The 25,798-nt window shown below is 37.8% G+C and overlaps 1 protein-coding gene across 3 annotated transcripts in view; it reads left to right on the top strand.

Moving 5' to 3' along the window:
- The window catches only part of PDE4B (phosphodiesterase 4B), a 524,480-nt gene that overhangs the window by 91,939 nt on the left and 406,743 nt on the right, over positions 1-25,798 (top strand). For 2 of the 3 annotated variants that reach the window (XM_036077702.2, XM_036077701.2), the window contains exons 2-3: positions 7,698-7,809; positions 13,930-14,168. In XM_036077702.2, coding sequence (XP_035933595.1) covers positions 7,768-7,809; positions 13,930-14,168 — 281 coding nt within the window. In that variant the 5' untranslated portion in view covers positions 7,698-7,767. Of the gene's footprint in view, positions 1-7,697; positions 7,810-13,929; positions 14,169-25,798 lie in introns of those variants that run through there. The other variant, XM_078072990.1, reaches the window with a different exon arrangement.

Below are 25,798 nucleotides of genomic sequence, written 5' to 3'. Positions count from 1 at the left end.
ATGCCCCATTATATTACCATCATTTCATGGAAGGAAATTCTAACATCTGAAAGAATGATGAGTAGGACTTTTCCTGTTAAGCTACAAATGGCAACTTTAATCCAGAACAGAGGATTAAAGCCATCAAAATATCTGTATGGAGAGCTGTATACAAAAGTGGTCAGGCAACTCCTTGTGAGAGTAGCAGATGGGTTCTGATACCGACCATTACTCCAGCAACCTTCCAATGCCCATATAATCACTCTGGGTGGGGAGAGGATGGATGTGGAGAGGTTTGGGAGAAGGGAGTTATTGGCCTACTGGAGATGGAAAACCACTTGTAGAGATCAGGGGTATCTTTCACAAAAAGAAGGTTAGCTTCTATATCCCTTAGATTCTAGTTAGGAAAGCAAAAGGGATTTAATACAAGAAATTGATTATGCAAGTGTTGAATGAAGAAAGTGAAAAGAGGTCAGCCAGGTAACCCAAAGAATAGTGAAAGTGGCTTCCATTCCTAGGGAAGTGGGGGAGATGGTGTTATGAGATCTAGGCATGTATAAGAGGGCTTACTACCATAGGAGCTGGAACCAACAAAGGGTCGCTCTGAAGCTAGTGAGCAGACATTTGATGGGGGTATTGTGTGGGTGGTTCTGAATCTGCCAGAAGGGAGTGCCAATGTTGTCTCTACTCTTGGATGGAGGAAGAGAGTCCCTTTCCTCCAATTCTCTTCCAGCTTCCTACTAGTGATTCCCATTGTCAGCACCTAAAAGAAGCTAGCTAGGAAGAGAACCTGTAAATGTAGTTTGCAAAGTCTCTGCCCCAGCATCACAGAACAGGTTTAGAATGATTAGCTTGGGGCTGAAAGTTATTAATAAGTAACTGACATAGTATCTCATTTCTCCATTGATCACTTATACAGAATACTTTCTGATCTGCTCTTTGTGACTTCTTGAGCAAGGGAGAAAGAGAAATGGAGAGAGCTAGCAGGGCAGAGGGAAGAGATAGCGGCAAACACCCTATACTCTCACCACTTGGTGTGACAAGGATTTTGGAGCTTATTCTGGATCAAGTGCATTGTGGCCTGAGCCATCTTATCAGTACTTCAATCAAGAGAGCAGACTATTGCACAAAGGGGTCTTATCAGCAAGAGTTTCAATGGGAATCAATGGGGATGGGAGCTGAGGAGACTAGAACGTTTATTTTCGCAATGGGAAAACTCCTACTTACCCCTGAGAATGAACATTTGGACACCCCTTAGAGAGGGCATCAATATGTAGTGCCTTTTGTTGGAAAAGCAGTGGCACTCAATAGAGCCGCAATTAAATTCCCAGTTAAGTAAAAAGACTTTTGCTCCTCTTCATTAATTCTTCCTCTCTGCTGCAATGTGGAAAGAACTAGAACCTGAAGAGAAGGGAGGGAAGAGGAATAAACGAGTAGACTATTCCTTCTTTCCACTCCAAGTCCTAAACACTGGTCACTGAGTGGTCCCACAGAGCCTGGCCATTGAGCTAGGAAAAGAGAAGGAGATGTGATTTAAAGCAGTTACAAGCTGCAGTAATGGACTCAGCCTGAACTGTTGTTAAGGAAGAGAAAATGGATTTGACATTGCAGATGGAAATCAGTTACTGGAGAAAAATTAAAACTATTACATACTGAGTTCAGATTGTTCAGTAAATCAATTACACAGAAATCAAAATCAAACTTTTTGGACATCATCTCAGAATAAAGGGCAATCTTTAAATGGGAAAAAAAAGCTATCTTAAAAACTCAAAAATATTACCCTTATTTTTCTCCTTTTGTCATGGTTTGGTCTAGCATGTATCCATGATGTAGGATTTTAGAATGTTTATTATTAGTCATTGAAATTTTTATCAGTCAGGGATTACTAGTATTGATAGCTATAACCTGTCAAAAGAGAAATTCATACTAGTGCTACTGCAACCAGAGTCCTCTCCCTCATTTTAGCTTTTAAATCTCTGTGGAGAAAGGAGAAAGAAGGGAAGGTGAAATTAATGAAGAACTGTAGTCTTTGAACGTAAGAGAATGTTATAAAAGAGTAACATACGCTTAAAAGCATCATTTAGGTAGTGAAATATAAAACCATAGGAAAACTATTAAAATATACCAGAAATGGAATTTATAGTCATCATACTTACTCATCACCTTAGAAATTCTTAGAAATATTTTGTTTTAATGAAACATATGGTGTTCTGTGTATTGAGAAGCAGATTTTGCTAATGGAAGGATAATCTCAAATTAAGAGAACTTGATCTCTTCTCTTGTCTCCATTTGCCTTAAATTTGAGGCACTTAAGAACTTCAGTATCTTTTAAAAAGTATTTCTTTTTGTCCTTACATGATTAGGGAGCACGGTTCCAGAAAACTGATCAACTTAACTTGTATTTCCAACATCAGAAAATGAAGTAAAAATCACTTCATTCACTACTACCTTGAAAAGATGTGAATAAGACCCAATCAGCTGTACAGTGATAGGTTGAGAGGCTTGGCTTTAGAACCAGAATGCTCTGGTCTGAACCAGCAGAGAGTGTGACTTTGGGCATATTTCATTACTCTTCTAAGACTTGATTTCCTCACTTGTCATTATTATTGTGCCCACCTCCTTTGGTTGGCTGCTCTTATGAGACGTATTTGAAATCACATACGTATAGTGCTTAAACTGGCAAAACTTCTCAATCTATGTTAGCCTCAATGAAAGGCAACTGGCACTAACAATCAGCAATAGAATGGTTTGTAAAACCCCTATTCCCCAATATATATATGACATGATATTATATATATCATAATATAATATGTAATGTGTTAAATTATATATTGCTATATAATAATAGTATAATACTGTAAATTAATGTAATATTAACATATTATAAACTTTCTCAGAATTCCCAAATAAAATCACTATTGCCATCATAGAGTGATGACATAAAACTATTTCTGCCTTACAAAAGCAACTTGAGATAATGACGGCTGACTTTCTTTTCTAAAAACCATAAAACCATTTTAGAACTCCAACTACATTTACTCATTCATTCCTTGAGCAATTATTTATTGAGAGCTTGCTTTGTGTCTGTCACTATACACTGTACTAGGCACTGAGGGGGGGGATACTTTGAAATTGCCATCGGCTTTGTAAAGTTTTCGGGTCACATCTGTTATCAGTCAGGGTCCCAGCAGGAAATAGGTTGCACGCTCAAAGGGGTGAAAGAGAGGTACTATTTAATGGAGGTACTATTTACAAAAGTTGTGGGCAGGGTTGAGGTTAAGCAGAAAAGCGTGATGAAGCACCACAAGACTAGCCACAGTCCTATGTCTGAAGGGTCAAGTGGAGACACTAGTTAATGGAACCTAGGGACCTTCAAAGATAGGTGCCTACAGAGCTGTGGACCTAGAGTAGAAGACTTTAGCCATTGCTACACCATGGCCAACAGAGAGGGACCTCTCTTTCCTCTTGCCTTCCAGTCTACTGCCTCTGTTTCCCATTGACTGAACACACCCAGGAACCAAAGGGGTAGAGAGCCCGTGGACTATGCCCAGGATAGAAAAGGTGTAGGGGTGGATCTTGATTGGAAAATGAGGAATATCCAGAAAATATCTCTCCTCTCTTTTTTTTCCTTGTTTTATATAACAGATGTTGTGTTTTATTTCTGAATATAAAGTAAAAATATTTTTAATATATAACATTTGGAAAACTGCCTTGTAAGTTGAGATCCTGCTTTTTCCTAGCCAGGACATGCTCTCAGTTAAAGGCATATAAATTTATCCAGTAAGCTCTCACACTCAAAGTGTCATAAAAAAGAAGTTTATTTCCATGGCTTAGACCTCTTAAAAGTACTCTTGCTTGCCAGAAGACCTACTGATGTTACCCTGGAACATTTTATCTTTCTGCCAGTCATAAATTTCCTTAGCATAGCATCTTTCTGCATGTATCACACCCTTCATGTATTAAGTTCCATTCCATATTTTTGCATACCACATTGTTCATCATTATCTCCACTAAACAAATCCTACTTATTATTTAAGGCTACAAAGAAACCTCATTTCCTTCTCAACCTCATTTCCTTCTGAAACACAGCACAACTACTTTATTTCAAAATAAAGAAGAGTTTATCTACACATAGGATTTTAGCATTTAATTATATTCTTTGATTTACTAAATTTACAAATATTTTTGAGAAGCTACTATCTACCAAGTACATATTTAGTATGTGTAAGTTTTTCCTTCCACATTAGACCTAAAATTCTCAAGGGCCAGATTTGCTTTGAGCTTCATTTTTTAAAATAAATTTTTTGTATTTGAGTATAGTTGACACACAATATGATATTATTTTCAGGTGTACAACACAGTGATTCAACTTCTGTATATGTTATACTCTCTCATTTCAAGTATAGCTACCATCTGTCACCATATAATGCTATTATAATATCATTGACTATATTCTCAATGCTGTGCCTTTTAATCCCATAACTTACTCATTCCATAACTGAAATCCTATATCACCCACTCCCCTTCACCCATTTTGCCCACCACTCCTGCACCCTCCTTCCCTCTGACAACCATTGGTTTGTTCTCTGTGTTTATAGATCTGATTTTGCTTTTTGTTTGTTTGTTTAATCATTTGTCTTGTTTTTTAGATTCTACATATGAGTGAAATCATATGGCATTTGTCTTTCTCAGTCTGACTTATTTCACTTAGCATCATACCCTTCAGGTCTACCCATGTTGTCATAAATGGAAAGATCTCACCCCCTTTTTAATCACTGCATAATATTCCATTGTCGATGTGTACCACATGTTCCTTATCCATTTGTCTATGGGTGGACTCAGTGTTTATTGCAGCATTATTTACAATAGCCAAGATATGAAAGCAACCTAAGTATGCATTGAGCTTCATTTGGATCCCATCATACTTTGTGTTAGTCTGAGAAGGTATTGTTAAGGTCTTTATTTCTACTGGGGAAACTTGATCATTGTCCCTCCCTGCTGAAGATAGCTTAAGGTTTCTATTCCAGTTGCAGTGTTTTATCCTATTTTTAAGTGCAATCCTACCGAGCAAAATCGATGCAAGATAAAAAGTAAATTTTGCCTCATAGATTTTTCCTACTAATTTAGTATGTGAAGCCATTTATTAGAGATCACTTTGATGTTCTTATTTTTTTCCCAGACCCACGCTCTATTAATTATGATTTTTTGAAATTGACTGCAAATAACATTTGCATTGTGATAGTCCTTTTTCCTTCCTTCCTTCCTTCCTTCCTTCCTTCCTTCCTTCCTTCCTTCCTTCCTTCCTTCCTTCCTTCCTTCTTGAGAGAGATAGAGAGAGAGCAAGAGTGTGAGTGGCGGCAGAGGGAGAGTGAGAGAATCTCAAGCAGGCTTCACGCTCAGCGTGGAGCCTAATGTGGGGCTTGATCTCATGACCCTGAGACCATGACCTGAGTCAAAATTAACAATTGGACACTTAACTAACTGAGCCATCCAGCTTCCCCACATCTTGATAGTACCGATGCTAAATTTACCTGTTACTTGTGTTTGCACCATGATGTGACATAATGCTGCATGTATTTTATTAACTGTGCAAATTCATTTGGCACTCTCCAAGTAGATATTTAAGAGACCACATAATTTATCATCTAGCTATGGCCTAACACTTAAGTCCTAGCCTGTCACTGTTCTTAGTTTCTTCACCCAAATAAGTAGATATCATTTACCTCACAAAAAGATGGCCCATCAAATATATGGCACACTAAGTTTTGTAGAAATAAAATAACTTAAAAAATAAGTTAATATTCTTATGTATTTTATGGGTCCTTATTTTATGTGTATATATAAAATACACATGTAAATATATTATATATAATATATATTATAACATAATATATAATAATATATAATAAAATATATAAAATATATATGAAATCAGTTTTTGGCTTATAAAATAATACATCACAAAAAATTTAGAAAATATGGAAAAGAAAGAAAAACCTCTTATAGAACCCTTACATGATGTCCACTGTTACCATTTACACAGCTTCTTTAGTATTTTTCCATGCTTTTATTTTACAGAATTATAATCATTGGGTATATCTAATTGTGTATCCTGAATGTAAAACTTAAATTTTGAATCTTGCTTTTTTTTAAAAAAAAAAAAACTTAGGAGCGTAAACTTTGTTTTTTTCAGATTCTACCTTATAGAAGCCTTCAAGATTGAAGATCCCTATGTGATAAAATACTATTTGTCTATTTTTGTTAGGTGTCAAGGAACCTTTGAGTAAAAGCTCTAAAATTCTGGCTACTCCTGTTTGGTCAGCATTAGAAAAGTTCAATCATTCCTTGGTGTATGCTGAGGAAATGCATTTCCTGGGCATATTGAATCAAACTCCTGAAAAACCTATGGGATTCTCTCCCCAGAACACTTACAAAGGCGAAGTTTCTCCCTCCCCCACTCTCTTACCCACTCTGTCAGTTCTGCTGCCAACTCCTGCATAATATAGTCAAATTATGTGTTAGAAATTCAACCCTGGTTTCCTGGGTGATGGTACAATGCCACTACTTAGTATTCCTAGTCACATAGCTACAATTCCATCACGCTCTTAATCTATATATATCTTCATGTTCAGAGAAGCAGACTTTTCAAATCAGGCATGTATTAAGAGTTTAAATGTACAGAGTGAGAAAACATAGGAGCTTCTTAAGTTCAGCCATGATGCAGGACATTTTTTTACCAAGATTTTGAGAAACGACCATATGGACTAATGAGTCTTGGATTCAGGGATTTCTATAGGATATCTTTTCCAGTTCAATTCTGCAAACAGAATTCTTTATATTCTCTTGTAGACTACTGGATGCCTAAACTTGAAATTTGGGCCTTTTTTTAAAGGCCTGGGTTTTCAAAACGAGATTAGTTTTTCTCTGGAGTTGCACAACCAGGGTGCACCCTTAAATTTTGGTAACGTTATTGAGGTTCTTTATTTCTGAAGTGGCTTCCAATGATCTACACAAAACAAATGTCATGAATTGCAGCATTTCTTCTTCAAAATGGCCAGGTTTGTGTGATTTAGACCAGGGAATTCTAGCTCTTTCTAATTAAAATTTTCTGTGATAAATATTTGCCTATGTGCTTATACATATAAGAGATTTAAACTGATGGTAAAATTGAAATTAGGTTTTTCCGGTGATGTCTATTTTCTGTATTGGTTTGTTTTTCTTTTTCTTTTTTTGACCGTAATATCAAAGACTTGTGTTCCTTAAATTCTAAATCCGCCATGTTTTAACTGTTACCTTGGTCCAGTTATTTTTATGATCATTTGTTCCCTCATTAGGAAAAAAAAAAATGAAAATAATCTCAGAGACTGTTATGGGGATTAAATGAAATATTGTAGGAGAAAGTATAAAGCCCTTCACAAATATGTATTATTTCTATATTCTTAATGATAATGGATTATTTGGGAGCCTAAGTGTTACCCTCTTTTCTTTTCTCTCCTCCTGAGTAACTTTGCACTGATTTCTTGGATTTTTTAATTTAGTGAACCTCTTTTCTCACATATCAGATTGAATGGACTTGGGAAATTGTGATATTTACTTATACATGTACATTGCATACATTCAAATGTTAGTTTGGAGAATACAAAGAAGCCATGTATTTGTATTCAACTAAGGATACTGAGCTCTTTTTTGTGTATGTGTCTCTTTTTTTTCTCCTATAGGTCTTAAAAATTGTTAGCAAAACTGCTGAACAACAGACATCCTATATCTCCTATATTTTTCACCTCTACAATGAAGAAAAGCAGGAGTGTTATGGCAGTAGCGGCTGATGATGTAAGTTCCAAAAATCAGAGTAGCTTGATTCTACCTGCTTTTTGTCTGCTCAATGAAGAAGTTGCTCCATAATTTTATCCAAAGAGTGGGCAAGGTTGTTTAACATCAGCACTTTATCACTAGTTGTTTCTGTGACCCAGGCATTGCCAGCACCTGGACCCAGAATTCTGCGAGGTAGACAGCAGGAACACTGCTCTCTCTGCAGCCTTGAGATGGGCTCAGGTTGAGGTTTAGGGTCTCATTCACAAAACCCCCAATTTCTGATGGATGCCCGCCTTCTAGCTCTTAGAAACTCCTCTTTCTACATTGCCTGCCTTATCAGTTCCCTGATTACTTTCTTCCCTGTCTTTACCCAGGTACAGCTAATCCTTGAGAGTCACCTCGTACAGTGGGGTCTTTGACAACTGCTTGTAAGAAGCGTGTGATGTACACATCCTCTAGGTCTTGACTACTCAAGTGTGATCCTCAGAATAGCAGCATTAGCATTGCCTAGAAAATGCAGAATCTTAGGCTACATCTTAGACCAAAAAACCAGACTGTATTTTAACAAGATCCCAGAGTGGCTAGATACATGCATTCTTTTAGAAGCCCTGTGCCAGGTCATCTGAAGAAGTCTGTAAACTCACCATCTCATAACTTTGCATCTTGGGCAGCTGAGATTAATTATCTCCTTTGCTTTCAATTGACCAGTCCCCTATTAGTGTGTCTTTAATTGTCCAGTTTTTACTCAGTTTCTGTTTGTAATTGAGCTAGAAATTATATGCCACCAATCTGATGTGCAGAAGGAAGGGAGGGAGGGGGGGAAAAGTAGTAATTTTCCTTGCTTTCTGTAATAACTCATCTTGTTGTTAAGCTCCTGGTTCAACAGAAGGGGAGGGGCTGGGAGGAACTTGAACTTGCCAGTTTATGTAAAATTCTGTCTTTGGGTAAATGGTCTATCTTTCAGGATTTCTCCCAGTTCTTACTCCTTCCCTTTAATCACATGGCATTGGGCAAAGGGACTTAACATTAATTAACATTATAGTAATAGATGTGTGGTATTGTCCTTATCTTGTATTGTCCCCTTTCCACTAGCATCTACTGTTGTTCAGTGGAGGAACCACTCATTTCCCCAGGTCTTTTGTTGTCAAGTCTCTGTCCTTGGTCCAGTGCTGCTTAGGCATGATGTGTATCAGGTGATGTGTATATCAGGTGATGATTGCTCTCACTGTGAGCAGTGCACCTTCTTAGTGCACTTAGTGTGAGTTTGACCTGCCCCTTCACTGTCTGGATTCTTCACCTAACCTTTCAGTGGGGGCGTCTGGTTGCTTAAAAGCTTTGCTTTCTGTCTAGCCCTTACCTTCGGTCTGCTCACCCCACGGACTTCTGGTCCCTTTGCCTCATGTTGAAGCAAATCTCTTAGCAGGCAAGCTGAGGCTAATTCTCAGCTACTTTCTGTGTCCCTGTAGGTGCTTGTGGGAACTTCTTGGAGCGACAAGTCCAGAGGGAGACTTAGCTATGCTGTGAGGCTCTCACCCTCCAAAACACACCCCTTTGCCATTGCCATTTCTACTCTTGATTAGTGTTCTAGTCTCATCACATGTGACAAGATTTCCTTTATTTCTCCCTTCTCTGCTCCCTGACCACAAGGGAACTTCCCTTATCTCATATTCTAAGTTCTCAGTACCCACTGTAAAAAACGATGTTCATATTTCCATGCTCTGCTCTGGACATCTAAAGGGAAACTTCTGGAATTTATTTCACCTGTTTCTTTTTTAGTTTTTTAATGTGGCTATTAGAAAATTTAAAACTTCATTTAGTACATTTGGATCCCATTTGTGGCTTGCACTTTATTTCTAGTGGAGAGTGATGACCTGGAACTTTTGCCAATGCACCTCGACTCTTTGAGTACAGTGTGAAAGCTCATACTTATTGTTACACACAGTATCTCCTCCCTCACAACAAGAGCAACTTAGCAGATTTTACATTTTATATGCCACACTCTGAAGTAAGTCTTCACCCTTAAGTCAGGAGGATTTTATCATATTTCTATTTATTTTAATTCAGCATTTATTTAATGATTTAAATATTCACTTAATATTAATTTAGCACTTGTTATCTTCCAAACACTGATTAGGTTCTAGAGAGTCAATAAATAGTGTTCATGTCCCTTTGAAGCTTATATTCCAGAGAGGAGGGGAAAAAATCCATAGATAGATTATTAAAAAATCCTAAGTATGATAAGGGCTGTACAGAAAAATGAAGTTGGTCAGTGGGTAAAGATCGCTTGGATGGTGAGAATAGAGTGTTTATGGAGGGATAATGTGAGGAGATGACATACAGACAGAGAGGACATATGGGCAATGAGGGAGTGAGGCCTCTGAAGAGGGAAGAGCATTTCTTTTTCTTTCTTTCTTTCTTTCTTTCTTTCTTTCTTTCTTTCTTTCTTTCTTTCTTTCTTTCTTTCTTTCTTTCTTTCTTTCTTTCTTTGAGAGAGCATTTCTGGTAAAAGGAACGACATATGCAAAGGCTTTTACCACATGTAAGACACTATGTTTAGCTTTGTCAGAATAAGCAAATGAATAACTGTGACTACTGTGTTTGCATACAGTTATTTGCAGTACACAAATACCTTTAATAGGAGACTTAATATGATGAGTGACATAGGAACAGTATACATTAAGTACTTTGCATTTGGGAACTAAGTCCCAGAAGTGAGGGACAAATTCAGCACTATTCAGGTAATGAGCACAAGCAATTAATTATGACTCTAGGGATTACAGAGTAATTTACAGAGGTGGGAATTACTGGTTTGGGGAGGAGTTGAAAGGGGAAAATGGCTAAAGAGAGTAGGCAAGAAGAACCAGGGAATATGTGTGTGGGTGACACACACACACACATGCACACACACACACATACACACACACACAGAAAGAGGGAGGGGCTGATTTTATACATAAAATATATTATTTACCTCTGGGCAACTACTCATAATTGATGGTGATTGCCTATGATAAAACTGTGTTTTTCAAAAACAACATTACTTTTGTTATTGTCTCATGGAGCATCGTGACATTTAGTCTTCACAGAGTCCCTAAGTGTCACTTGATGCTTCCCATAATTTCCATTTCCGGTTTTATAAGGTTTGAAAAGCTCTGACCTATGGTCCAGATTGAATTGTACCCAAGCACACTAGAAGTCCTTGGAAATACCCAATCTCATTTCCTCACCAGGAGTTTAATCAGAATTCAAAAATTGGAGCAAGCTCCAAAAATGACTGGGACAGACTTAACAAAGGGAAAATAAAGCAAGAGCAACACCAACAAAGTCGTAACTACTCAGCCCCTGATACGCCTCAACTGTGCATTTCAGTGGTCCTAAATGAGTCAGTTTTGATATGGGGCTAGGACTGAGTCCCTCTGGCATCCCCTTCCCTTCCTCCCTTCAGACTTTTCCCGTTTAGGTGCAGGGTTTCGCACCAGCTTCTCCTTTGTGATAACCTTTTGGAATTATATTGGCAAAAATATCAATTTTTAAACAAACAGTTATCAAGGAGCATGAGGATAATCCCAAACTGGGTTATATCCCTTGGGATTATAGAGATATAGGGTGAACCTGGGGCAGTATGATACATTTTAAAATTCGTGATTTCCAGAAGTAACATTCAAATTAATGTTCCTTTTCCCCAAATCTTTGATCTGGTGAGTGGTGTAGTCAGCCAGAATCATGCTAGTTAAAATAGGAATATAAGTCTAAGATCTCAAATTCGGTAATTGAGAATTGACTGAATTACGTTGTTCCCTTGAGGATGTTAGCAATTTGGGGGGGGGGGGAGAGTGCTATATAGATTATGAGTATGAGTGAGAGAGTTTGAGGTAATTATGAATAACTCTAGATGGGCTAATGAGTGTTTGTGAAACAATATTAATGTTCCCAGTGTTTAACTTAATTTCTAAAAAGCCACTCCATTATGTTCTTTTGTGGCAATACATTTTCAAGGAGTCTTTTAAAATGAATTCTTTTAATTCAAAGAATGACTTCAAATTTGTAAATTCAAGCCTCTTGGCAAGTCAGTGTGGGAGATATTTTTTGGCAGGTGTGACTTTGTTACTTTTCAAATAGCAAATACCAAATAAGCACCCATTTAGTTCATTTACTACAATTAAACCTAGTTGATAATACTTCCTTTTTCTAAAAGAGAAAAATATCCAAAAACCTTATTAAGGAGACTATAGTGGTTGGTGGTTTAACTAAATGATATCCTTATTTCTGTTGTCTGGTACAAAGTCTCTTGCATAGCTCAGGTGAAATATATACTCATGACTTGCTTTCCAGATAACCAGTACTTTCTTTACATGAATATTTGGAAGTAGTCTGACTTACAGTCATGAGTTCTGCTCTTAGTTTGTTTTTGAATCTCTTCAAGAATACTTTGTGTATTCTGTTTCATTAACTTGTCTTTATGTCTTTTGAGAAAAAACTTCTATATACAAGCTTTCCCCTCAGCTTCTTATTTGTAAAACACACACACACACGCACACACACACACTGACTACACTAAGTGCTAGGCTTACAATGGATTTAAAATAATAGCCAGTTAGTAAATAATGAAACACTGGACACATTCCAGAATATTTTAAACTCTGGAAAACTACAGATTGTTTTGTCTTCTTGTTATTGAATTGTGGTCCTACTAAATTTCAAATAAATGGTATTCTTGTCAAGGACAAGAAAATGTGATGATATCCCATTTCAGGTAGGAAGAGTGGGGCCCCTGCAAATTGTCAGGCCTATTCATGCCCAAATTGCCTTCCTCAAAATGTGGTCTTGTGTCAGATAAGCATAAATCACTAGAATATTGGTTTCTGTGAGCATAGATACTGTGCTTCCTTTTGCTGTTGTATCCTTCTTGAGTAGCACAGTGTAAAACTGTAATAGGTGTGCAACAAATATTTGTTGCACGAACCCAGCTAGACCCTGAAACTTGAGTTAATTCTTCTTGTATGAACGAGGATAGGGATGGGTGGAGTGGGAGATAGAGAACTTCTGTTTGTTTAAACCTTTGGAGGTCTATTCCCAGGTTCTCCTAAGTCTTTTCTGAAAGACTAGCAGGAAGGACCTGTCTTTTTAGGGCCACAGAGTGAATTTCAGGTGAGACACCTTGGCCCGGTGATAGGACTTCCATTATTCCATGTTAAGATAAGAGGAGAGAGCGACAGTTCTATCTTTTGAACTCCGCGTTGCTCTCCATGGGTATTTGCTGTGTTATGACGTTTTCTGTCTTTGAGCCTGTATGAATGGTGCACAGGCAGTGGCTCATTTGGGGCTCTCACTCCCAACAGTACCAGGAACCACAGTCACTAAGAGATCTAGGAAAAATGAATAACTCTTATCAGTGGTTATAGTACAATGTCTTTATCTTCTCACAACTATTTCATTCATGTCAGCATTAGGGGATGCACTGAACACATGAAGTTCTGTTCAGGGCTGGATAAAGTATGCTCTTCTTTTTCTGAGCTCTTACATAATTTTACCAAAAAAAAAAAAAAAAGAGAGAGAAAGAAAAGAAAGAAAGAAAAAGAAACTCTGAGTAGATCTTTTATGGGAACAGAGATAGTCAGTTATTCATAATTATCAACATCTTTCTGTCCTAAGATAGAAAGTATTTTTACTTTAAAACACTAAACAAGAAAGTATATGCCTTAGCTAATGTAGTTCTCCCCCATGTTGCAGAATGATAACATTGATTTCCAAAATATATGTTCAATTACAAGCTTTCATTTTAGCAAGTTAAAAAAAAAAAAACAAAGAGAAAGAAGGGGAAAAAAAGAAAGAAAAATTTACGAAAGAGAAAGAAGATAGGAAGCCCTCTAACCCACATGCTATAACTGGTAACCTGTAACGGGGACCCTAAAAATCACCAAGAATTCCAAAAGTTGAGAATTAGCCACCCCGCCCACTTCTTGTTTTCTCTCAAGGCTTTGCCGTCAATATTAGATTCTGATTGTGAGATCATGAGTCAGGACTTTATGACGGATGACTTGATCATTTGGATTCTTATTTCACTCTACTGTACATCATTTTAAACATTTGAATCTCATTCTCCTTTTCTTCTCTTTTCTTTCCCTGTGGTTCCTCCAGAATGTTAAAGATTATTTGGAATGTAGCTTGAGTAAATCCTACAGTTCTTCTAGTAACACACTTGGGATTGACCTCTGGAGAGGGAGAAGGTGTTGCTCAGGAAACTTACAGTTACCACCACTGTCCCAAAGACAGAGTGAGACAGCAAGGACTCCTGAGGGAGATGGCATTTCCAGACCAACCACACTGCCTTTGAGGACACTTCCCAGCATTGCTATCACAACTGTAAGCCAGGAGTGGTGAGTAGTTTTACAATTAAATGTCAGTTCTAAGTTTTACTTTCTGATTATTCCAACATAATTTCCTGTTACTAAAATGTTTGTTATTTGTGCAATAACTAAGGCTATTGACATTTTGAGAATTTGTTTTCCTTTGGGTAGCAAGAGGAGGCCTTTTACACAGTAGAGATATTTTCAGCCTGTTAAGATTGGAAGGAGCCTATTGAGGAAGGAATGAGATACATTTTTATTAATGTCAAGCAAGGGAAAACAAAATTACTGCCTGTGATCTGTTTTTTTTTTTTTTTAAGTAACTATTCAGTGAGCATCAATATGTTTCCATTTAGAAAAGCACAATCCCATGAGAGTACCTAAAGGAATTATACATGTATATATGACAGGAGATATTCTTATTGCTCTGCTCTACATATAATTATTCCTAGCTTCTTCTTATTACAATACCACTTTACTAATCTCAGTTTATGATTATGTATGAAATAAAACACTTCATTATAAGTCAAAAGAGGAATGAAAATTATACTGTGAGGGATGGTTGGACTGTTTTGCAGGGTCTATACTTGTAAAAAGAGGCTATTTTAATCTAGGGTTGAGAAGTTAATCAAGTACATATAATTTTATAACTGTGGTTAAAATTGTGCCGTGATGCTGCTTCAAATGTTTGTTTTATCATATATTTAATAATCAGCATTTTCTTTTTTCTTTTTTTTCTCTACGTAATTTTCAAATATTTTCCACGAATGGCCTGCTTACATAACATGGAGTTTTATCATTAAAATGAAAAATATTTTCTCTATATTTATATAATTTTAAATTATAAAACTATGGTACACTTTTTGTTTAAATCATTTATTAAGGAGAAGGACTAAACATAGTCAGTCATTAAAATCTGATTTTTATGGTGTGCCATATACACTTGGTACATGCTGAGCTCTGCAGTGCTGATGAGTAGCCCAATATATACCCATTGAATAATGCAGGGCACTTCTTAGTTGGTGGTTATCAAATCCACTCAGAATTAGGTCACTGAGACTCTAGCTATTCTAGTTATTGGCATGAAATGGTTCATCAGACAGTCTGGGTGTGATGCAGAAGCATGGTAACACATTGTAGGGAGAATGGGTTAAAAACTTGAGAAGCACTGACTTACCATCTTCGGTTGAGCTGAATTCACATCAGAATAGTCATAGCCAATCACTGAGAACTAAAATGGGCACATCACTCCCAGATCGCTTACTCAATTGCATAGCTTCTGTAATTAGTCTTGGTTATGCTTCTGCAGAATTGCAGATTTGGAATTGTAAAGAATTCCACAGATTTATTTTTCAGCAAGCTGGCGCTAGTACAGTTGTACCAGTTGTTACAATACTGAAATGCTTTCGTACCAGTTGGTGAATGTATGTTTTCCTGAGTTCTCTGATGGCCCCTTGTACCATCCCAGACTCTTTCCCAGAAGTAAATTGCTCACAGTCCAGCAACTAAAGAGGTGATGACTGGCACAGCGGGGGTCTGGTTTTGGCAGGTGTTGATGATATACTTTTTAGAATAACAATCTGGATAAAATGTACCTTGCAAATTTTGAGTTTATTTAACTCAAGGACGTCTTGAGAGTTGTGGAATTGTCCTCCCCGTAGAAGTATCCAATCCCGACCGACATTTGGGATAAGATTGTCTATCTCTCTCAGTTGAGGGTATTAATCTGTACAGAGACAGTAATAACACTCACCTCATAGGCTATTGTGAGGGTTAAATATCATAATCTCTATAAGGTACCTATCTTAGTAAAAAGCACATGTTAGGTTATCAACAAATGTTAGTTTCTCTCCTCTTGAACATTATCCAGTAAAGCCTTTTGAAAACTAGAAACCATGTCTCAAGTATCAGTGCCCTCATGCTGGGTGTCCATAGTTCAGATTGAAATGGAGGATTTAGCCATTATCCAGAGAGTTTATGTTGTGCAATTGGTAATACTACAGGTTAGTAATTCATTCATAGCATGTCTTTCATTTCAATTACCTGGATACTTTTTAATATAGGAGAGAGTATCAGTCATTGACTCTAAATTTATTTTTAAATATAAGTAACTAAAAGCATTTCTATATATTCCTTAAAAATGTTGTCACCAGAGTATTGATAGTTGCAGACTGATAGAATCTCTGGCTGAGGAATCTGACTGAAAGACATTTGATTAGAAGTGAGGAAGTAGAGCTCCAACTATCATTATTGCCATCAACTTGATGCAAGTTCACAGATGTAAAGGATACAGCCTATGACCATATGTGAGAAAAAATTATACTGACCACTTAGAGTACTGAGAATATGGAATCAACCTCCACGTCTAAACTGGGGGTGAGCAAACTTTCTGTGAAAGGCCAGATAGTGAGTATGTTTGGTTTTGTGGGCTTTGCAGTCTCTGTCCTGACTATTCAACCCTGCTGGGGTAGTGTGAAAGTCACTGTAGATAATGCATAATAAATAAATGTAGCTGTGTCCCAGTAGCACTTTATTTACCCATACAGGTAGTGGGCTAGCTTTGGCCTGCCAGTCAGTTTGGTGACTCCTGATCTAGACTGAAAAGATCTCCTCTGGGACATGATTCTTGCTCTGATAATTGCTTTGACAGTTACAACTGGGTGAAACTGATCTCGAGTTCCTGGTTAGTGTGGTAAATGAGCCATAGGTATAGGGCTGTGTGCTAGAGATAACATTTTTAAAGCTAGTGAAGGACTTTGAGTGAGTGCAAATGAAAGGTGGTACCCAGTGTATATAAGGTTAAATAGAAAACCACTAATATAAATTTAGCCCTTGTTTGGGGAGAGCACATGGATGACAGTTTCATCATCCCACAGAAACCCAAATGAACAAACAATGGAGAGATAGTACCTACTTTTCAGAGTTGTGATGAAAATTAAAGGTAATGTGTGTGATGCATAGAACATAGTAACCAGCACTTAGTGGTTGTTTTGATGTTGTTGCCGTTATTATTGTTGAGGTTATTGTTATATATAGACCAAGTAGCCAGAATTATGCATTATCTATTGTTGGGGATTCTGGGGGAAATTCACCACCTGAGTTATTGGAACCAACTTGGAAATATGATGAAAAAAAAAGTCAGATATGAAAACAAGGTGTTACATCAATTACTGGTAAAATTGATGTTGGAATATATAATCTCTGTCTGGGCAAGAAGGCTTCTTAAACTGAACACCAGAATTACACAGACTTACCACCCAGTAGCAGGAGATGCTGGGCCTGGGCAGCCTCCCCTTCAGAGGGAGAACCTAGCCCTGTAAAATGTGTAGCAGGGAAGAGCTGTAGAAATCCTGCTCATCTGAGGAAGTACAGGGGAAGGACTGAGTTGTGCATGCCCACCTTTTCCTTCTGGAAACACCAGCACAGATTAAATTATGCCTTCTCCCTGAGGAAGACTGAGTAAGGAGCTAGAAGGAGGCTGGGACTGTTAAACTGGTGGCATTCCTAACACTTGGAAGGCACATCAAAGAATGGGAAAAACATATTCTTCTTTACCATTCCCCCAATTGTTTTCCTCTTCCTCTTAAGTCTGGGGTCCCCCCAAGGATGTGGCTGTTCTTTAGAGGGACAGAGCAGGAGAATATCATTAGGACAGTATGACTGCCATCTTTGTGAGCTTGTTTCTCCAATATCAGTCACTGCTTGAGTATGTAAAGATAATAAATCTGAAACCAAAGTCTCTTGCCCTTGTAAATTAAAGCTCAAGGAAGTTGAGGCCTCAAATTTATTCACCTCACCTTCTTAATTTTCTCATTTTATTAGAGGGTTCTTCGGCCTTTTGTAGGGTGAGGGCTTCCTAACCAGTGTGAGCCTAAGTCATCTTCCACTGTAAGGCTCTAGTTTTCTTTGGTCCCATATAAGTTGAATCAGTCCAGTACCACATCTATGGTGTCTTCACGTTTTAAATAGTTAAAGGAGTTTTTTGATTACCACGTTTATCAAAGCAGAGTCACTACAGCCAGATTTAGGAAATAAGCCAATACTCAGCCTTGAAAGTTGACAGTTAACTTTATAATTTTATCTTATAATTTTAATCTTCCTCCAAGGGGATCTTAGAATACTTTACCTCCTTCCAGCTAGCCCTTCCCTGTTTACAGTTTGTTTTTATCTATTTTAATTATCTCTATTTTTTTTTTTTTTACCCCACAGTACGCTAGCTTTGCATTTAGTCTTTGATTTATATTTAGATGTTTACCAATATCTTTGCTTTTAGTTCCCTTTTGTATCTCAGACCCCCTGGGATCACTTGCTTTTTTGTTTGGGTCAGTTCTCTGGAATTTATGCTCATTTTTTTATTTGGCTGAAAATGTCATTTGCTTTCATTCTTGAAAGCATTTTTTCCCATTGTGTAGCAGTTACTTTATTTCAACACTTTGTAATTATTTTCCCTTGTCTTTTGGCTTCCATTGATATTGGGAAATTGGCTGTAAATCTAATTGTTTTTCACTGTAAGTAATCTGCCCTTTTTTGTTTATTTGTTTCTGAATTTCTGAAGTCCAACTTTGATGTGTCTCTGGGTGGGTTTCCTTTTATTTATCCTATATGGAATTTACTGGATTTCTTGCATATGTAAATTGGTGTCTTTCTTATGATATCTGGAATATACTTTTTCATTTTCTCTTCAAATATTTCCTGTGCCAACCTCTCTCTCCTCTGCTTTTGGACTTCTGATTAAATCTACTTTGGACCTACTTCTTTATTTTCCATTTTTGACAATCTCTTCCATTTTTTAAAAAAATCATTTTGTCTTTCTGGGCTGTATTTTTGTAATTGCTTTGATTTGCCTTCCAGTTTGCTAATTCTCTTTTCAACTGTGTCTAATTTTCTGTTAAACCTGTTCTATTTTTTCAATTTTTGTTATTGTATTTTTTATTTTTAGAGTTTGTATTTATTCACTTTTTAAATATGTTAGATAATTTTATGTAGTTTTCTATTCTGTGTATGTGTTAGTTATCTATTGCTGCATAATCAATAACCTCCAAAACTTAGTAGCTTAAAGTAACAAACACTTATTATCTCACATTTTCTGTGGATAAGGAATCCACTTGTGGCTTAGTTGGGTGCCTCTGACTCAGCCTCTCACAAGGCTGGAATCAAGTTACTGGCCAATGTTGCAGTCATTTCAAGGCTTGACTGGGTGGGTGGGATCTGTTTCCATGTTCATTTGGTTGTTGATGGGGTCAGGTCCTTATTGCCTGTTGACTGGAAAGAAACGGTCTGGCTTCTCCTGTGTTATTCCCTCAAAGAAGATTATAAATATCAGTTTGCTTGTCTCCCATCTCCGTTTGCCTGAAGGCCGTGCTTTGCTTCTCTAAATGCTTCAGCTGTGAACAGGATGATTATATTTGGGCATCTTTAAATGAGGTGTGATGTCCTCCATGTCAACTCTCCCAGCTTTTACCTCCATTTGGGAGAATGGTGCCATTTTCTCCGTTGCTGGATGGAGGGCTAGAAGGAATTTCAGCTGTTCTCATTATCACAGAGGAGGAAAGTGGTCAGTCGGCTGGGGTGGTGACTCAGAAACATGGGATGTGCTTTATTGCTCCTACAATGTGTCACAAGTTTACAGTCTAATGAGGTTTTTGATAAAAATATTTTACACTTCTGAGCTGCCTCTCAACTACAGATCCTAAAGCCCTATTTTAGAGATCAAAATACCCACAGATGCTGTGTGCAAATGCCACAGATTCAACAAAAGCTGGCGCGAGGATGGGAAATTGATGACACACACATCTGTTTAGCTCCCACCAGGCTTTACCACCCACTGACATTTTTTGGCTACAGAAACTGTATTTGTGACTTGTGACTTGAGCACTGCTATCTACAAGTCAGCAATTCACAAAGCACCCCCTGCCCCAGGTCCCCATCTCAGGTATGTGAGATAATGGACAATGATATTTAAAATCAAATGTCATCCCTGCCACTCATCATTGCTTATAATTCTATTGAGATATGGGAAGTGCAGGTTTTATGCAGAAAGTACTTAGGATAGGATCTAGCCTGTATGATTATGACAATTGGTGTAATACTTTACAGTATAGATAATATTCTCACTATCATACATTAGAGTATATAATGTCCTTTCCATCTCCTATTTTATTTAAATTTAATTCCACAACAACCCTGTGAGGTGGGCATTATTTCTGAAGGTAAAAACAGAAACAAATAAAAAATGACTTCAAATAAAGTATAATCATTGGAAAAAATCATTTCATACTACAGAAAGAATTTATTTTTGATGTTTGATGGCTGACAGCTTTCAGTTCCCCACCTCTCCCCTTTGCCTCACATCTAGGAAAGATTAAAAAAATATGCACCCACCCCCTTAACCATAATAAATCCCTAAGCCACTTTCCACCCCCCTCTCAACTTTGTTTCACTTTAGATAGAACCTGAACTCTTCTCCCTGGGTAATCCTTTTGCTCTTTGCTCTGTGAATAGTAAACTTTATTTCATAATTGTTATTCCTACATGTCATTCATCCTGACATCCATAAATTCCTGGTCAGGAGCAGCCCAGCATCCAGCAGGGGATGCTAGGTGCCCAGATAAAACAGGTTTCTTAATTCTAGATAAAGTAATGGTGCTTTATTCCTTCAAACATGTGGTCATTGCAGACAGCAACAAAAAAAATATTGTGCTTAACTCACGGCTAAGAACTGAAAGATGAACAAGACATGATCTCTGTTCTTCCCTTCAGTAGTAACAGCCCATAGAAGAGGAAGATGTTAAATTAAAAATCACAAAATAATGTCATTGGTAGTATGTACAAGATATTGTGAGAATGCAGAAGAGTGAATGGCTATTCTTCCTGGTTTGGACAGTATGTATGTAGACACATAAAAGCATGAAAGAGAATGGAATGTTGAAAGAACTATATTCAGCTTTATTTGGCTGGAGAACGGGGTGAGTGAGGTGAGATGTGGTTGGCAAGGCCCTTGAAGTCTCTGCTGGTAAATTATCCTGAGGATATTGGTGAGCTATTGAAGGGCTTTAAGAAAAGAAATAAAAGAAGACTGTTCCTATTTTAAACTGTTAGCTTTGATGGCAGTGTGGAAGATAGATTGGCGTGGAGACAGAAAAGTAATTTAGAAGGACACGGCTTATGTCCAATGAGTGGTGATTGATGAGGGAGCAGAAGGCAAGCTGAGGACAAAGCACAAACTGACACCCCACAACCCCCCCGACTCAGGTGTGATCTGTGTGACATTCCCCAGGCACTCCTGGCTGCCCTAAAGCTAAGGAAGAGAAAAACAAATGGTTAACTATATTATAGAGATCACAGTCCTTCAAGACTTGAGCCTCCCTCAGTTTACAAATGTCTTAGTGATTTACAAGAAAAAAGCAATCTTATCAATAACCTAACTTCCAGAAGGAAATGCAAATAAAATTAGACGTCCGTACAACCTGCAGCCAGTTGACAAATATTTGAGGCAGGCAGAGTATAATGGTCCTCCAGGAAGCTCCCGACTGTCTTAATGTTAATGATTTGCTAGAGGGAAAAACAACTTTAGCTTGACAATAGGAAGGCCTCTGGTATCCTGTGAGTTTTCTTTAGCATATGAAAATCCTTTTGGAACCTCCCTTATCTTTACCTCCCCCAGTCCCAAAGTATGTAGTAAGTCACTCCTCACAACCCCGGGGGCATAGCTCTTTCTGCCCAGGGATCCTGTCCCTGTGCTGTAAGAAAACCATCTTCTTGCACCAAAGATGGTTCAAGAATTCTTTCTTGGAGGGGGGGAAATCGGAGGGGGAGAAGAACCATGAGAGACGATGGACTCTGAAAAACAAACTGAGGGTTCTAGAGGGGAGGGGGGTGGGAGGATGGGTTAGCCTGGTGATGGGTATTGAGGAGGGCACGTTCTGCATGGAGCACTGGGTGTTATGCACAAACAATGAATCATGGAACACTATATCTAAAACTAATGATGTAGTGTATGGGGATTAACATAACAATAAAAAAATAAAAAAAAAAAAAAAGAATTCTTTCTTGGTCGTTGAGTCCCGACCTCACCCCACCAAACCTCACCTACATTCAAAAACTACATCAGCGATGATGGATGAGTCAGGACAAAGGCAAGGAAAATGGTCAGAGGAAGATGAATGTACCAGGTACTGTTCTAGGAGCTGGGGTATAATGGTGAAAAAGGAGAAAAATTCTCTTTTTATGAAGTTTGCATTCTAATGGGTGTATGAGAGAGAACTCCCTAATATCCAGTCTTCTTTCCAACAGTAAGAAAACTCCAGAGTTGTAACTGAGCACATGGCTACCCAGGAAGTAGACTACCTTTCAGCCTTTCTTGCAGGTTCCTCTTAGTCTAGGTGGAACCTACGTTCTGGCCAGAACATGCCCTTGAAATAAAGAGGCATCCTTCTCCTTCCATTCTTCCCTTTTCTACTAGCTGGAATGGCCATGCAGTGGTGGGATTTCTTGTACCTTGTGGCCCAGGTGAAACCACAGGGCTGGTGATGCAGCAAAACCAAAGGGCCCTGAGCATGTGACAACTTCATGGAAGTGACCACACCAGACTGGATTTGAATGTGAAGTAAATACAATTCTATTGTTTTGGGTTTCTGTCTGCTACAGCAGCTGAACCTGTATCATAAGTAATACCGGGAGACAGAGACGATTATAGTGGAGGTTTACATAAAGGGGATGCCCAGATCATGAATCCCACAAAGCAGTCATCTAAAAGTATAAATAAATTATATGTAAGTACGTTGTATACAGCTGAATCTGTTAAGCTTAACGTATTATTCAAAATAAGTACTAGCTGTACTTTACATGCAAGGAAGAGGTTTACTAAATGCCCAAGCTAGTCAGTCACTTGCTCCTCAGACAAGAGAGACCTACTTGTGCAAGGAATTTACACTTGGGTGTGCCAGCCAGTGTGATGAAAGGGAGACTGGGAGCTGAATATCCCTTCATTACGTCTTCTCATCTGATGTACTTCATTATGTCATCTTATTATCTGTTGTACTTACGAATCCTATCTCAAGTAAATTGGTTAATTAATAGATAAAGATATGAGTCTGTTTATTGAAGTGCAAGCCAATTACAGTAGTGATTATAATAATTAACAGAAAATATAAGCTGAAACAACATGAGGAAGGAAGCAAACAAGGTGATGTGATAGAGTAACAGTGAGCTGAGCAAAGGAATGATTTTAGATAAGGTAGCTATAGAAATCTTCCAAGAAGAGATAATATTTGATTGATAACCTAAATGATAAAAAGCAGTTAATTGGCAAAAAGTGTGTGTGGGGGTACTTCATAGGCAGAGGGAACAGAAATGTAAATGTCCTGAGGTGGGAAAGAGCCCAGGATGTTTGAATAGGAGAAAGGAGTCCAGTGTGGCTACAGCACAAAAGGCAAGGGAGAGGAAGACTATGCTGGGATTAGAGAGACAGGGAGCCGCTAGATTACCTGGACACTTGTGGGCTAGAGTAAGGAGTTTTGTTGTATTTTAAGAGCAATGAGAAGCCCTTGCAATGTTTTAGACAAAAATGTGACATGATCTGACTTTCAAAAAGTAGTGTTTTGTATATGGGTACGATGAATTGTAGGGGCAGAGTGGAAGCAGAGACTATTGCAGGAAGGTGATTTGAAACAGGCTGATGCCAGAGTAGATGGAGAGAAGTGAAAGAATTTGTGTTGTTTAGAAGGAGACTGATAGGGCTTGCTGCAGAATACTTGTAGAGGTCTGGGAAAGGGAGAAATCAAGACCCAATGCTATGCTTTTTGCCTGAGCAGCTGGGTTAATGGTGGTGACATTTGTTGAGATTGAAAACGCCTGGGGAAAGATTTGGCTGGGTGTGGGGGTAGGGTAAACCAAAAAGCCTGTTTTGTTTCAGGAGAACTTTGGCAAAAGTTTCCAAGGGATCTCTAATGCTCCACTGGTTCCATAGCCAAGCCAGGCTCTTAAATTGGTTATAGCAGTTGTGAGCCATTGAAGAGGCTGGCCCTGGGTGGCATCAGGGGAGTGTTAAACTCTAACAGCACATTATACATCATTAGTCTACTCATTGTTATCTTGACCAAGAATCAGTACCTGACTTCCAGTTGTCCCTGAAGATGAGCAATGAACTCTCCCAGTTCAGCTCTAACTCTGTTATACATTTCACCCACCTGACTCTTGGTCAAGGCTTCTTAATTATATATTGCTCATTATCGTTTGTTTTCCTGAATCTTTTGCACCATTTATGGAACAACAGCAACAAAAAAGCAAAAATACAAATGCTAAAATATGAATTATTTGTTTCATCCAATAGAGTATAGGTATTGCTTTAAAGAAATATTTCAGTTTTCCAAATATCCAGCACAGATATGTTTGTACTCATGCACATATTCATCAACCCTTTTACTTCCTTTCATCACCAAATTGTGAATTTCATCTAAGGTGTCAATAGATTGATTTAATATAAAGATTAATTGATTGTCAAGTAAATCTAGTTCCTCCTCTGGCCAATCAGCTTTCATTGGAAGAACAACATGTGAGGGTTTTAATTTAATTTCCCAATACACTTGATCACTGATATCAGTGTTATGATAGTTTTTTTAAAAAAATCAAATTATTTTTACTAATTACTTCATTATTATACCAAATAGTAGTTACATTATGAATTAGGCTAAGATCATTACAGAATGTCAGTTAGAATTAACTTTCTGGCAAGAGTAGCCCTTGCCTACGTAAAAAATTGTCATGGACTGGAGTATAAATTTAAGGGCCAGATCTCAGTAAGTTCTGATTTCAAGTCTCTTACCAGCATAACCATATGCCCCCCATTTCATACTACAAGACTGTGCTGATACAGGTTCCCAAAGGACTTTATGTTTTAAGTGATACCTATCTTCCCCTAATCTGTAAAATTCTAGTTAATTGTTCTACATTTCCAATTCTGACTAACTGTACTATTCGGATATGTTTGATTTTTGTTATGCTTAGGGACTTGGCAGTTAGAGAGCACCTAAACAAACTATGTTCTCCATTTAAGAATTTTATTCCTTGTACTTTTGCTACCAACCCCTGGATGATAGTCCTTTAGATACTTCTGCTTCCATCTGAAGGACCATACTTAACAGTCCCTCTTTGGCTAGTATGAATGCTGCTTCCCATATTTGTACTCTAGTAGGTTAATTATCTGTTAAATTTTTATCCATTTTTATAAAGCTGTGTTATCTGCCCAGGCCATTTGCCGTTCTTTTCCTTATTCCTGAAACAGCATAGTACATAGTACAAAGTATAAGCAGCAAGTACAGGCCAATACATCTTTTTCCTTAGTATGATTCTTTGTATTAGGGTCAAATTTGGCTTGTCTTATAACTTCTAGATCTGTGCCAGCTTTCCCGGTATTCATTTAGAGCATTTTGGCCAGTGCTGGTTCTTGAACAAACATTTTATTATCATAGAATGTGTATTGCTTAACTACAGGTTGAATATATATTTTGGAACCAAAAATGTTGAGTTCCGCATATAGGTACTAGTAGTCTCCAAATATATTTTGTTTGAGTATGTGCATTTTTAGGTGGAGGTCCAATACACTGTCAGATTTTTGAAATGTTAAAAATTACTGTTCTCGGATAATTCCTTTACTAGATGAG

This window comes from Halichoerus grypus, chromosome 5 (genome assembly GCF_964656455.1).
Source record: "Halichoerus grypus chromosome 5, mHalGry1.hap1.1, whole genome shotgun sequence".
Taxonomy (NCBI): Eukaryota; Metazoa; Chordata; class Mammalia; order Carnivora; family Phocidae; genus Halichoerus; species Halichoerus grypus.
Note: the sequence above shows the minus strand (reverse complement) of the source record. Positions and strands in the feature narration are given on the sequence as shown.